The 16,107-nt window shown below is 40.6% G+C and overlaps 1 protein-coding gene across 1 annotated transcript; it reads left to right on the top strand.

Annotated features, from left to right (window-relative positions):
• The first annotated feature begins 65 nt into the window (after positions 1–65).
• On the top strand, positions 66–15,817 carry LOC117531289 (aromatase). Its single transcript, XM_034194320.1, has 9 exons — positions 66–261; positions 1,560–1,710; positions 2,374–2,528; positions 2,604–2,792; positions 2,910–3,024; positions 3,264–3,372; positions 7,046–7,208; positions 15,076–15,317; positions 15,428–15,817. The coding sequence occupies exons 1-9, from the start codon at positions 66–68 to the stop codon at positions 15,683–15,685; spliced, it is 1,578 nt and encodes a 525-aa protein (XP_034050211.1). The 3' UTR covers positions 15,686–15,817.
• The last annotated feature ends 290 nt before the right edge of the window (positions 15,818–16,107 follow it).

Below are 16,107 nucleotides of genomic sequence, written 5' to 3' on the forward strand. Positions count from 1 at the left end.
GGCTCATAACCAGCTCAGCGTGCCTATAAAGAGGTCTTGGACCTGCAGTTTGCTCTTGCCTCCTCATGGATCTATACCCTCCTTGTGAACAGACAATGACTCCTGTATTTTTGGACACAGCTGGTGTAGACCCAGTGGCCATGTCACACAACTCCACTGCAATGGCACCGCAGGCCATCTCATTGGCAACCAGAACCCTAATACTTGTAGCCTGTCTGCTGCTGGTTGCATGGAGCCACACGGACAAGACAAGTGTACCAGGTAGGTCATATTATCAGGGGGAGGCTGCATGTTGTGAAACTGGACGGGCATGAGATTTTTAGCAAAAGAATTATTAACATATCAAGTACATGTCAAGAGGATTTTAATTTATTTCTATTATTCTGCACATTTTAAACAGTAAAATTATCAAAAAATGGACATACGTGGTGGCAAAATGTCAAAACATATCTCAACTGTCATAAGACTCAATAATATTTACTAATTTTGGAAATGTCTTGTGAAATTAATATTACAGTTCTGGAAATTTGCTCTACTTAGAGAGTTCTAGAAATTAAGAGAAAGACTTTATTATACTCTTTTGTGATCAGCTTTGTCTCTACATCACTGTTTGCATGCTGCTTCTAAATGCAGGTATATTGTGCTTATGGGTGGAAAGAACTGATTTGGTTTTTGTTATGATCGGTCAATAATCAGCATCAGGTCAAATTTCCTGTCCCGTGCTAACATGGAGGAAAATGGCAAATTTATTGGAAATTTCATTGTTGATTTTGCCTATTTAGAATCCATTGTAACGTTTTCCCTGCGTACCTGATACGTGCTGATGCTTCTGTGCTCATTGATCTCCTTTTTATTGTGGATTTGTGCATTCACTATGTCATCAAATATTATGTCTCTTGTGGGCAAAAGGGATTGTGTCTTACAAATAAGGGGTACACTGTGGTGAGGGGAGGGCACCCCTGTGGCCCCTTCATGGCTTTGCTTCTGTAGAGTCTTTCTGGCAGCACAGTGGCTTAGTGGTTGCCTCACAGAAAAGAAGATCATGGAATCCAGTCCCATCTGGGGCCTTTCTGTGTGGAATTTGCATGTTCTCCTCGTGTTTGCGTGGGTTTCCTCCAGGTGCTCCTGTTTGTTCCCACATTTAAAGACATGCAGGTTAGGTAAATTGGAAACTTTATAATTGCCCAGGTCTCCCTTGCAAGAGAGATCTCAATCTCAATGTGACTAACTTGGTTAAATGAAGGTTAAATTCTTCTGATGTCTAAAAAGGAAGACCCTTTGGCTGTTCCCTTGTTTGCACTCAGGATCACTATAGCAAATCTAAGGTGGATCTATGTTGAATCTGCACAGGTTTTATGCCGGATGCCCTTCCTGACACAACTCCACATTACATGGAGATATCTGGCAGGGCTGGGGTTTGAACCGGGAACCTTTTGCATTGAAACCAAGTGCACTAACCACTTGTCCACCACCCTTGCTGTTCTCCTGCATTGTTTTAATATTTTAACACTGACCAGTTTCAAGCATCATACTCACATTGTGGTCCTTTTTCATGACAGGTCCTTCTTTCTGTCTGGGCATGGGACCTCTTCTGTCATATTTGAGGTTTATTTGGACAGGCATTGGCACAGCAAGCAATTATTACAACAAGAAGTACGGTGACATAGTCCGAGTCTGGATCAACGGGGAGGAGACGCTCATTCTGAGCAGGTTGGTTATCTCTGTTAAAGTTCAAATGTATTTTCACTTTGACATCAATCTTTTAAATAACTTATCTTGACATGAAGCACGTTCAACTGCATTTCTTAAATAAAAGATAGCTACTGTACAAATAACATTTTAATTGCCAATTAAGATGCAATAAATGTCTTACTGTTACTGTGCTTTCTGTATTAGCCCCAAGAACCACAGCTGCTTTAAAAATGCAGAAAATCATTTAAAAAGTAATAATAATAATAATAATAATAATAATAAAGACGCTCAGTCTCAGTTTGCAATTATGAATATAAAGGTGCACAAAATACAGATACAGTTGTGTGTTCACTAGTGCACAAAATGTAAAATGCATAAAATCCAAAGAGCAGCCAAGTGTAGAATTTTGCAGAGGTTCCCAAAATGTCTAAAGTACCAGCATTGTGAGATATGAAATAGTACATACTTTTTAAAACATTATATTAATGTTTAATATTATTATATTAAACATTATATTAAACAACACAATAAAATGTTACATATAAAAGGCGATTTATTGCAGTTAAAAAAATGCATCCTAAAATGCAACTATGGATTGTGCTTTAGAATTACTGTTTATATTAAAGACTGCATGCTTCAGTAAAACTATCATGTTTTTTTTTAATTTTATTTTACTACAAGGTCATCAGCAGTGCACCATGTACTGAAGCATGGTCATTACACGTCACGCTTCGGGAGTAAGCTGGGACTGGGCTGCATTGGCATGCACGAAAGAGGCATCATATTCAACAACAACGTCACCCTGTGGAAGCAGATACGTACCTATTTCAGTAAAGGTAACATGAACAGATCACCCACTCATCCAGTTAACGATTCCACAATCACGTGTGTGTGACTGTGGCATCTTTCAGCTCTGACAGGTCCTGGGCTGCAGAAGATAATGGAAGTGTGCACTTCCTCCACACAGACACATCTGGACAACCTGAAGGGAGAAAAGATAGAGAAAGGAGATGGTTTGGCTCAGGTGGACGTCCTCAGTCTGCTGCGCTGCATAGTGGTTGACATTTCCAACAGACTCTTTCTGGATGTACCCCTCGATGGTCAGTAGACATTTATGCTTATAGAAATATAAATTTTACCCAAATTATTGCCCCCCTACTCAAAAATCCTGTATCCGCCCCTGCAGCCAACAGTATTGGTGTTAACTGTGTTTGCAGAGAAGGAGCTGCTGCTGAAGATTCATAAGTATTTTGACACATGGCAGACTGTGTTGATCAAACCCGACATCTACTTCAAATGTGACTGGATTCACCAGAAACACAAGGCGGCAGCGTGAGTCACTTTATCAGCATGATGGTCATAAACACACCTTGTAGTGCTTCTGGCTGACGTGTCTGTCCCTTCTTCTTTCTTCCTCTTTTCTCTCTCTTTTTAAAAATATTTAGGAGTACCTTAGTATACAATAGTAGAGTTCCACAATTAGATTGGAATGTATAATAGAAGATATACCTTACTGAATTTTCATGTTTCTTAATTTAATTTACAACACTGCTTTGATCATTCCTTCACAGTCAGGAGCTGCAAGATGCCATAGAGAGCCTGGTAAATCAGAAGAGGAGAGATTTGGAGCAGGCAGACAAACTGGACATCAACTTCACTGCCGAGCTCATTTTTGCACAGGTTGGTCATAAGGCCTCTAAAAGTGCAAATTAAGCACATCGTATATTTATGTTCGAGGCAATTATTTTGCTTGCAGAGATTTAATGCTAAAGGCAGACTGCATAAAACGTACAGCTACAGGCAAAGGTTAGGGACTAAAATGCTATTTTTTTTTTCAAATTACATTATTATTAAATACAAACATTCAATATTATTTAAACAAAATTACAAAAATGCAGGTATATATCTTAATATGAAAATGTCAAAACTCTCCACAACGTGATAATTACAACCCCTGGCAAAAATTATGGAATCACCGGCCTCGGAGGATGTTCATTCAGTTGTTTGATTTTGTAGAAAAAAAGCAGATCACAGACATGACAAAATTAAAGTCATTTCAAATGGCAACTTTCTGGCTTTAAGAAACACTATAAGAAAACAAGAAAAAAAGGTTGTGGCAGTCAGTAACGGTTACTTTTTTAGACCAAGCAGAGGGAAAAAAAATATGGACTCACTCAATTCTGAGGAAAAATTATGGAATCATGAAAAACAAAAGAACGCTCCAACACATCACTAGTATTTTGTTGGACCACCTCTGGCTTTTATAACAGCTTGCAGTCTCTGAGGCATGGACTTAATGAGTGACAAACAGTACTCTTCATCAATCTGGCTCCAACTTTCTCTGATTGCTGTTGCCAGATCAGCTTTGCAGGTTGGAGCCTTGTCATGGACCATTTTCTTCAACTTCCATGAAAGAAAGCGTCCAAAACATCAACGTTAACTTGTGCATTTATTGATGATGTAATGCCAGCCATCTCCCCAGTGCCTTTACCTGACATGCAGCCCCATATCATCAATGACTGTGGAAATTTACATGTTCTCTTCAGGCAGTCATCTTTATAAATCTCATTGGAACGGCACCAAACAAAAGTTCCAGCATCATCACCTTGCCCAATGCAGATTCGAGATTCATCACTGAATATGACTTTCATCCAGTCATTCACAGTCCACGATTGGTTTTCCTTAGCCCATTGTAACCTTGTTTTTTTCTGTTTAGGTGTTAATGATGGCTTTCGTTTAGCTTTTCTGTATATAAATCCCATTTCCTTCAGGCGGTTTCTTACAGTTTGGTCACAGATATTGACTCCAGTTTCCTCCCATTCATTCCTCATTTGTTTTGTTGTGCATTTTCGATTTTTGAGACATATTGCTTTAAGTTTTCTGTCTTGACGCTTTGATGTATTCCTTGATCTACCAGTATGTTTGCCTTTAACAACCTTCCCATGTTGTTTGTATTTGGTCCAGAGTTTAGACACAGCTGGCTGTGAACAACCAACATCTTTTGCAACATTGCGTGATGATTTACCCTCTTTTAAGAGTTTGATAATCCTCTCCTTTGTTTCAATTGACATCTCTCGTGTTGGAGCCATGATTCATGTCAGTCCACTTGGTGCAACAGCTCTCCAAGGTGTGATCACTCCTTTTTAGATGCAGACTAACGAGCAGATCTGATGTGATGCAGGTGTTAGTTTTGGGGATGAAAATTTACAGGGTGATTCCATAATTTTTTCCTCAGAACTGAGTGATTCCATATTTTTTTTCCTTCTGCTTGGTCTAAAAAAGTAACCGTTACTGACTGCCACAATTTTTTTTTCCTGATTTCTTATAGTGTTTCTTAAAGCCAGAAAGTTGCCATTTGAAATGACTTTAGTTGTGTGTCATGTCTGTGATCTGCTTTTTTTCTATAAAATTAAACAACTGAATGAACATCCTCTGAGGCCGGTGATTCCATAATTTTTGCCAGGGGTTGTATAATAGCCAAAGATAGGGAAGTGTGGGATGAGCTGCTTGCTCTGCTGCCACCGTGACCTGGACCCAGATAAGTGGTTGAAACTGAATAAATCAAAATAATGTTCAATAGTCTTTCCATTTTTTATTGATGTACATGACCTCCAAGTTGTGATGACAACTGCCTACATAATGCTGTTTATTTGTGATTTATTAAAGTACATGTGTACTTGTGTTTTATATTTTGATCTTACAGTGCCATGCATAAGTTTAAGCATCTCAGATTTTTTTTTTTTTATAAAATGGCACTGATAGTAGTTGGCCTTGGTGGCCATCGGGGCCCTGTGATTAGCAAGTTGCTCATCTTTCTGTATTTTATGTTAAAATATGCACACATGGCCCAAATAAGAAGGCTTACCTGTCCTCACCTGTGTCTGTCAGAACCGCAGCACAGTGGTGCAGAGTTTTACCTGGATCTGTCAGCTTGTAGCAGGATAATTGAAAAGTTAACCAATTCCCACAAACGTTGATGGTAAATGGACTGTATTTATATAGCATTTTCCCATTTGAATCAAAAGCGCTAAGGTCTTTACAGTGATGCCCCACATTCACCCATTCACACATACATGTCAGGGTGCTGACATGCCCAGCGGTACCTTCCCCAGCGGCCTTTAGCGATTTTCTGGGCTGGTGAGGGTTTGAATCGAAGATACTCTGGTCTCAAATGTAACACTTAATCACTAGACCATCACGGGATCGTCACATTGTGTCCAACATTGAAATAAAACCATTGGGGTCCTCAACACTGAGGCACCTATGAGCTAGATCATACACAGAGAAATGCATCACATGTCCAAAATTTCAACCTGACACTCTCACAATTCAAGTGATACTCCTCATCTTAGTCTCTCTAAGTAACTGCTCATTTGACACAAAGTCCTTCCAGCAGTACCCAAGAGTCCCTCAGAGACCAAGTACCAGTACATCCAGTTGTCATCTTTGGTCACTGGTTAGCTTTCTGAAAGTAAGGATCAGTAAACCTTTCCTCCCAAAAAAAGAACCCAAGTTGCTGCTTTCCACAACCCTACCCAACACTGAGTCCATGTAAGCATGGACCAGAGTAGAAGCCAGAACACATCCCTGAGGAACACCAGTTTTCACTGGGAAAAACTTAAGAGTCTCTGCCTTTGTTCTGTACAGCACTCACAGTATTTGAGTATAGGCTGGCTACGATGTCCAGAAACGTCTTGGGGATCCCACAAATTCTAAGAATGTCCCAGAGAGCGCTTTGACCCACTGAAGTTCAACTATGGCTACAAAAAAGCTTTGATGATATTCACATTTGTGTTCTATAAATACTTAGAAAACTCAAATGTGGTTGATGGTTGACTTCTTGGGTGTGAAGCCAAAGTTATTTGATTGCTGAGCATCAAGTACCTGGAACTGAATTCTATGAAGAATAATCCTTGCAAGCACCTTCCCTGGCATAGTAACAAACACCTGGCAACACAGTAACAAAAAAAACTATAAATGCTATTATCTTACAGGTCTCTAAATTAAAGAAGCACACAGTATCACAATGATAAACAGATTCATATTTGGTAAAACTTCAAGCAGTGGAACAAAACAGACTAATAAACTATATAATTCTGATGGAGTAGTGGTTAGCACTGTTGCTTCATGGCAAGAAGATCATGGGATCGGTTCCCACCTGTGGCCTTTCTGTGTGGAGTTTGCATGTTCTCTCCTTGTTTGTGTGGGTTTCCTCCGGGTGGTCCAGCTTCCTGTCACATGTATGTTCAGTGAATGTGACAGATTGGATCTGTAGTATTTTGCTTCACAACATATGCAGTTTAAAATATATCTTTTTTCCTAGGTGTTCTGATCATTAATGCGCCTCTTTCAGAACCGTGGTGAGTTGTCGGCTGAGAATGTGACGCAGTGCGTGTTGGAGATGGTGATCGCGGCCCCGGACACTCTGTCCATCAGCCTCTTCTTCATGCTGCTTCTCCTCAAACAGAATCCTGAGGTGGAGCTGCAGCTGCTGCAGGAGATAGACAGTGTTGTAGGTATGGTCTTGTTCATCAAACACAATAAGGGTCATATGTATCTGGACACTGGTTGATGTTACATAATATTTGAACTGAAAACACTAGAAATTAAATGTAATAATCTTTGTAGGTTTTTTGCAGTTTTCATGCTGTGCCAACATTTTTTGACTAGGGGGTGTAGAGGGTCAGGTTTACTGTGAGTGACAATCCAGTGGAGTGAATCGTGTCTGCATTATAGCACTTTGTGTGTGTAACCAGACTTTAAGTGGCCAAATGTATTTAGTCAGTTGCGCACTGAAGATGTTTGTTGTTACATCATTATTTCATTAACAAGTCAGCAGATAAAAGTTCATGCATTTGCCATGTGCTACGCATGTTTTCAGTCAGTCATTAAGAAAGTGAGGGAGTACAAACCCATCAGCGAAGGAAGCCACCAAGAATTCATGATTTCATTGTCATTCCAACACATGTACATATAAAGGAATGGAATTCACATGAGTAAGGTGCAACATTAAATCTTCTATAGGCCCTGACACCGTTTGGTGTTGGTGCTTGTCCCTAAAATCTGCAGTGTGAAGCAGATGAGAGTCTGCAACTTCCTCCGGATGGAACACCAGTCCATCACAGGTTATTTCCCCAAGCAAGGCCGGTACCCATTTACAGCTGGGTGAACTAAGACATTTATTCATTAATTCATTTTCTATACCCCCTTATGCCAATCAAAGGTCAGGGGAGGACTGGAGCCTATAGGGAATAAGGCGGGGTACACCCTGGAAAATACACCATTTTATCGCAGACCCACACATAGACACACAAACTCAGTCACACATGCACTTACGTACATCTACGGCCAATTTAGAGTCACCAGTTCACCTAATCTGCATGTCTTCTGAGTTGGGAGGAAGCCGGAGCACCCCGCGAGAACCCATGCTAACACTGGGAGAACATGAAAATTTCAAATAGAAAGGACCAGGCCAGAAGAGATCCCAGGACCTTCTTGCTGTGAGGCAACAGTCCTAATTCAATTCAATTTATTAATATTATTTAGCGACAAATCACAATGGAGTCCCCTCAAGGCGCTTCACGCAAAACAATTCAGAAAACAAAATAAAATGAATGAAAAGATTAAAAAAGGCACAGTAAAAGAGTAAAAAGCATAGCCAGTATGCTAGCCATACGAAATGGAAAATAAGTGTGTCTTAAGTCTGGACTTGAAAGTCTCCACAGAATCTGACTGTTTTACTGATGTAGGGAGATCATTCCACAGAACAGGGGCACGATAAGAGAAAGCTCTGTGACTCCCAGACTTTTTATTCATCCTAGGGTAGTCCTGCATCCTGCGAACACAAAGCCCGGGCCAGTACGTAGGGTTTAATTAGATCAGCTAGGTAGGGAGGTGCCAGTCCATTAACAAATTTATAGGCTAGTAGCAGAACCTTAAAATCCAATCTCACAGACAGGAAGCCAGTGAAGAGATGCCAAAATAGGTGTAATGTGGTCAGACTTTCTGCTTCGTGTCAAAAGTCTGGCAGCAGCATTTTGAAGCAATTGGAGAGCCCTAATGCAGGACTGTGGTAAACCAGAAAATAGAAACATTGCAGTAGTCCAATCTAGAGGAGACAACCTGGTCATTACTGTGAGTTTCTCTGTGAATTTTCTGACCTTTTGTCTGACTTAGTGCTTAGCTCAGATAAGATAATTATAGTGGGCAATTTTAACATCCACACAGATGCTGAGAATGACAGCCTCAACGCTGCATTTAATCTATTGTTAGACTCGATTGGCTTTGCTCAAAATGTAAATGAGTCCACCCACCACTTTAATCATACCTTAGATCTTGTTCTGACTTATGGTATGGAAATTGAAGACTTAACAGTATTCCCTGAAAACTCCCTTCTGTCTGATCATTTCTTAATAACATTTACATTTACTCTGAGGGACTACCCAGCAGTGGGGAATAAGTTTCATTACACTAGAAGTCTTTCAGAAAGCGCTGTAACTAGGTTTAAGGATATGATTCCTTCTTTATGTTCTCCAATGCCATATACCAACACAGGGCAGAGTAGCTACCTAAACTCTGTGAGTGAGATAGATTATCTCATCAATACTTTTATATCCTCATTGAGGACAACTTTGGATGCTGTAGCTCCTCTGAAAAAGAGAGCCTTAAATCAGAAGTGCCTGACTCCGTGGTATAACTCACAAACTCGCAGCTTAAAGCAGATAACCCGTAAGTTGGAGAGGAAATGGCGTCTCACTAATTTAGAAGATCTTCACTTAGCCTGGAAAAAGAGTCTGTTGCTCTATAAAAAAAGCCCTCTGTAAAGCTAGGACATCTTACTACTCATCACTAATTGAAGAAAATAAGAACAACCCCAGGTTTCTTTTCAGCACTGTAGCCAGGCTGACAACGAGTCAGAGGTCTATTGAACCGAGTATTCCTTTAACTTTAACTAGCAATGACTTCATGACTTTCTTTGCTAATAAAATTTTAACTATTAGAGAAAAATACTCATAACCTTCCCAAAGACATATCGTTCTCTTTGGCTGCTTTCAGTGATGCCGGTATTTGGTTAGACTCTTTCTCTCCGATTGTTCTGTCTGAGTTATTTTCATTAGTTACTTCATCCAAACCATCAACATGTTTATTAGACCCCATTCCTACCAGGCTGCTCAAGGAAGCCCTATCATTATTTAATGCTTCGATCTTAAATATGATCAATCTATCTTTATTAGTTGGCTATGTACCACAGGCTTTTAAGGTGGCAGTAATTAAACCATTACTTAAAAAGCCATCACTTGACCCAGCTATCTTAGCTAATTATAGGCCAATCTCCAACCTTCCTTTTCTCTCAAAAATTCTTGAAAGGGTAGTTGTAAAACAGCTAACTGATCATCTGCAGAGGAATGGTCTATTTGAAGAGTTTCAGTCAGGTTTTAGAATTCATCATAGTACAGAAACAGAATTAGTGAAGGTTACAAATGATCTTCTTATGGCCTCAGACAGTGGACTCATCTCTGTGCTTGTTCTGTTAGACCTCAGTGCTGCTTTTGATACTGTTGACCATAAAATTTTATTACAGAGATTAGAGCATGCCATAGGTATTAAAGGCACTGCGCTGCGGTGGTTTGAATCATATTTATCTAATAGATTACAATTTGTTCATGTAAATGGGGAATCTTCTTCACAGACTAAGGTTAATTATGGAGTTCCACAAGGTTCTGTGCTAGGACCAATTTTATTCACTTTATACATGCTTCCCTTAGGCAGTATTATTAGATGGCATTGCTTAAATTTTCATTGTTACGCAGATGATACCCAGCTTTATCTATCCATGAAGCCAGAGGACACACACCAATTAGCTAAACTGCAGGATTGTCTTACAGACATAAAGACATGGATGACCTCTAATTTCCTGCTTTTAAACTCAGATAAAACTGAAGTTATTGTACTTGGCCCCACAAATCTTAGAAACATGGTGTCTAACCAGATCCTTACTCTGGATGGCATTACCCTGACCTCTAGTAATACTGTGAGAAATCTTGGAGTCATTTTTGATCAGGATATGTCATTCAATGCGCATATTAAACAAATATGTAGGACTGCTTTTTTGCATTTACACATTATCTCTAAAATTAGAAAGGTCTTGTCTCAGAGTGATGCTGAAAAACTAATTCATGCATTTATTTCCTCTAGGCTGGACTATTGTAATTCATTATTATCAGGTTGTCCTAAAAGTTCCCTGAAAAGCCTTCAGTTAATTCTAAATGCTGCAGCTAGAGTACTAACGGGGACTAGAAGGAGAGAGCATATCTCACCCATATTGGCCTCTCTTCATTGGCTTTCTGTTAATTCTAGAATAGAATTTAAAATTCTTCTTCTTACTTATAAGGTTTTGAATAATCAGGTCCCATCTTATCTTAGGGACCTCATAGTACCATATCACCCCAATAGAGCGCTTCGCTCTCAGACTGCAGGCTTACTTGTAGTTCCTAGGGTTTGTAAGAGTAGAATGGGAGGCAGAGCCTTCAGCTTTCAGGCTCCTCTCCTGTGGAACCAGCTCCCAATTCAGATCAGGGAGACAGACACCCTCTCTACTTTTAAGATTAGGCTTAAAACTTTCCTTTTTGCTAAAGCTTATAGTTAGGGCTGGATCAGGTGACCCTGAACCATCCCTTAGTTATGCTGCTATAGACGTAGACTGCTGGGGGGTTCCCATGATGCACTGAGTGTTTCTTTCTCTTTTTGCTCTGTATGCACCACTCTGCATTTAATCATTAGTGATTGATCTCTGCTCCCCTCCACAGCATGTCTTTTTCTTGATTCTCTCCCTCAGCCCCAACCAGTCCCAGCAGAAGACTGCCCCTCCCTGAGCCTGGTTCTGCTGGAGGTTTCTTCCTGTTAAAAGGGAGTTTTTCCTTCCCACTGTCGCCAAGTGCTTGCTCACAGGGGGTCGTTTTGACCGTTGGGGTTTTTACGTAATTATTGTATGGCCTTGCCTTACAATATAAAGGGCCTTGGGACAACTGTTTGTTGTGATTTGCCGCTATATAAATAAAATTGATTGATTGACTGATGTTAAACAAATATGTAGGACTGCTTTTTTGCATTTGCACAATATCTCTAATTTAAAATTCTTCTTCAGACATTGATTCTCTACTGCCTCTACTGGTGGTTGGCTCTCACTGCGGTATTGTATCACTTCCTGTTCCGGAGCACAGCGGTGTTTTGCTGTATCTGTTAGCTGTTTAATCTGCGCAGTTAGATTGATCTAGATAAATAGATAACTATCTGTTTCACAGTGTAATCTTCATGTGACTTAACTAAAGCACTCCCTCTGCTGAATCACCTCTAAATTATTTACACATTATTCACTTTGTGTGTTTTTAGGAATCCGCTAGCTTAGCGCAGCTACTAGCTCTTAGCCGATTTAGCATGGCGGCTTCTCCTGTCTCTCCCGCACTTTTCTGCTCTGGGTGTGAAATGTTTAGTTATTCCTCGGCCTCCTTTAGCACTAATGGTACTTGTAATAAGTGTAGCTTATTCGTAGCTTTGGAGGTCAGGCTGGGCGAATTGGAGACTCGGCTCCGCACCTTGGAAAATCCTACAGCTAGCCAGGCCCCTGTAGTCGGTGTGGACCAAGGTAGCTTAGCCGCCGTTAGTTCCCCTCCAGCAGATCCCGAGCAGCCGGGAAAGCAGGCCGACTGGGTGACTGTGAGGAGGAAGCGTAGTCCTAAACAGAAGCCCCGTGTACACCGCCAACCCGTTCACATCTCTAACCATTTTTCCCCACTCGGCAACACACCCGCCGAGGAACAAACTCTGGTTATTGGCGACTCTGTTTTGAGAAATGTGAAGTTAGCGACACCAGCAACCATAGTCAATTGTCTTCTGGGGGCCTGAGCAGGCGACATTGAAGGACATTTGAAACTGCTGGCTAAGGCTAAGCGTAAATTTGGTAAGATTGTAATTCACGTCAGCAGTAATGACACCCGCTTACACCAATCAGAGGTGACTAAAATTAATATTGAATTGGTGTGTAACTTTGCAAAAACAATGTCGGACTCTGTAGTTTTTTCTGGGCCCCTCCCCAATCGGACCGGGAGTGACATGTTTAGCCGCATGTTCTCCTTGAATTGCTGGCTGTCTGAGTGGTGTCCAAAAAATGAGGTGGGCTTCATAGATAATTGGCAAAGCTTCTGGGGAAAACCTGGTCTTGTTAGGAGAGATGGCATCCATCCCACTTTGGATGGAGCAGCTCTCATTTCTAGAAATCTGGCCAATTTTCTTAAATCCTCCAAACCGTGACTATCCAGGGTTGGGACCAGGAAGCAGAGTTGTAGTCTTACACACCTCTCTGCAGCTTCTCTCCCCCTGCCATCCCCTCATTACCCCATCCCCGTAGAGACGGTGCCTGCTCCCAGACTACCAATAACCAGCAAAAATCTATTTAAGCATAAAAATTCAAAAAGAAAAAATAATATAGCACCTTCAACTGCACCACAGACTAAAACAGTTAAATGTGGTATATTAAACATTAGGGCTCTCTCTTCTAAGTCCCTGTTAGTAAATGATATAATAACCCTTACCAAAAAATAGTAGTGATAAGTATATAAAAAGTAAACTAGAAGTATACTTGAAACATATTTGCATATACTACTTTTTGGTAAGGGAATTGATCAACATATTGATTTATTCTGCCTTACAGAAACCTGGTTACAGCAGGATGAATATGTTAGTTTAAATGAGTTCTTACTTATAAGGTTTTGAATAATCAGGTCCCATCTTATCTTAGGGACCTCATAGTACCATATCACCCCAATAGAGCGCTTCGCTCTCAGACTGCAGGCTTACTTGTAGTTCCTAGGGTTTGTAAGAGTAGAATGGGAGGCAGAGCCTTCAGCTTTCAGGCTCCTCTCCTGTGGAACCAGCTCCCAATTCGGATCAGGGAGACAGACACCCTCTCTACTTTTAAGATTAGGCTTAAAACTTTCCTTTTTGCTAAAGCTTATAGTTAGGGCTGGATCAGGTGACCCTGAACCATCCCTTAGTTATGCTGCTATAGACTTAGACTGCTGGGGGGTTCCCATGATGCACTGAGTGTTTCTTTCTCTTTTTGCTCTGTATGCACCACTCTGCATTTAATCATTAGTGATTGATCTCTGCTCCCCTCCACAGCATGTCTTTTTCCTGGTTCTCTCCCTCAGCCCCAACCAGTCCCAGCAGGAGACTGCCCCTCCCTGAGCCTGGTTCTGCTGGAGGTTTCTTCCTGTTAAAAGGGAGTTTTTCCTTCCCACTGTCGCCAAGTGCTTGCTCACAGGGGGTCGTTTTGACCGTGGGGGTTTTTACGTAATTATTGTATGGCTTTTGCCTTACAATATAAAGCGCCTTGGGGCAACTGTTTGTTGTGATTTGGTGCTATATAAATAAAATTTATTTGATTTGATATGAAATGCATGAATCAGGGTCTCAGCATCAGCCACAGACATGATGGGACAGTGCTAACCATGCCTCTTGTCCTCACACTGCTGGGATAAGCTCCACCCCCCGTTGGCACTTGATTACAGTGAGCAGGTATAGAAAATCAACAAAGTAGCCCAATAGCTAATTTTCCTCTGTTGCCCCCAGTGGTTGTGTTTGAGCAAGAAAAACAGTGGTGATTTACAGCTAAAATCAATGAGACTCTGAAGTCGTTACACCCTTTAATGGCTGTGACTGGAGATTGTATACAATAGTTAATTGTTGGTTGATTCACCAGTCACAGCTTCACGTGGCTCAGAGAAAGACACTGTTTAAAGAACAGAGAAAGAAAAGACTCCAGGTTGGAATGTGGCAGAAGGAATGCATGAACTTAAACTTGAATTTAATTTGTTTTCATTAAAGAATGTCCTTTTCTCGTCCACTCTAACACAAAGCTGTGACTGGTCACGCAACACACAGCTATTCTGCACACAGTCTCTCCAATCACAGCCACATAAAGTAATACCTGTTATTATGAGCGTCCTTCACTCACTGGTCTCCTTTGGATACATTTGCAGTGGTATACTCTTTTGATTTCTTAATGATTGATTTTATGCAAAACCAAGGGATGCCTGGTTTGAACTAAACTCTAGAATTTTATCTGGTGACTTGTCAATAAAATAACGAGGTAATAACACCCACCAGTCTGTGAAACAGCTCAGAAAGCAGAGCTACAAGTACTTTTGATCCCTTAAAAATAAGACCATGTACATAAAGTGTTGTCATCTTTACTCCATTCATCTAATTTTATGTAAATACCCTCAAATAAACAGCAACTGTTCTGTGATCATCATCTAATAAAGAGTTTGTCAGTGTCCAAATACATATATTGAAATAATAAAACCGTCTGATTGTTGTCTGTAGGTCAGAAGGAGCTTCAGAACTTGGACCTGAAGCAGCTGCAGGTACTGGAGAGCTTCATCAATGAGTCATTACGGTTCCACCCAGTGGTGGACTTCACCATGCGCCAAGCCCTGTCTGATGATGTCATTGATGGCTACAGGGTGCCCAAAGGCACAAACATCATCCTGAATACCGGCCTCATGCACCGGACAGAGTTCTTCTTCAAACCCAATGAATTCAATCTGGACAACTTTAAAAAATACGTAAGTGTCTGTTTTTCAGAAGGAGGTGAAGTTTATCTGCAAACCCGACAGTCAGATGCTGGCCTGAAACCATGTGTTAAACCCTTTGCCTGTCTTCCTTTGACCTTTAGGTCCCTCGTCGTTACTTCCAGCCGTTCGGCTCAGGGCCTCGCTCCTGTGTTGGCAAGCACGTTGCCATGGTGATGATGAAATCCATCCTGGTGATGTTGCTCTCTCAGTACTGTGTTTGTCCCCACAATGGCTTGACACTGGACTGTCTGCCACAGACCAACAACCTCTCCCAGCAGCCCGTGGAGCGCGAGCAGGAGGCGCAGCATCTCTCCATGACCTTCTTACCCCGAAAACGAGGCAGCTGGAAAACACGCTAAGGCTCCTGTATTTGTATATCTGCATTTATTCTCTACTATAAATGTTTATGTTCTTCATTTATAAAATTGTATGACTGTGTGACTGTCTCATATTTATCAATGTTATAATAATAATAATAATAATAATAATAATAATAATAATAATGCAGTTATGTGGCATTTCCAAATGATTGTTACAAAGTGATTTACAAGGAAAATAATTAAACAAAATCAGCTAAAATACCCTTGATTGGTATAAGAGAGTATAGAAAATGAATGACAATTAAAACATAAAAAATATAAATAATAAAAAAATCGGCATACAAAAAAAGAATGGATTTACATTCAAAAGCATACATAATTTAATTTTAGCAAGACATGGAAGACCTGGATTTGAATGCATTTTCTTTGAAAAATCTACTTGAATTATAAAAAATGCATAA

This window comes from Thalassophryne amazonica, chromosome 2 (genome assembly GCF_902500255.1).
Source record: "Thalassophryne amazonica chromosome 2, fThaAma1.1, whole genome shotgun sequence".
Lineage (NCBI taxonomy): Eukaryota > Metazoa > Chordata > Actinopteri > Batrachoidiformes > Batrachoididae > Thalassophryne > Thalassophryne amazonica.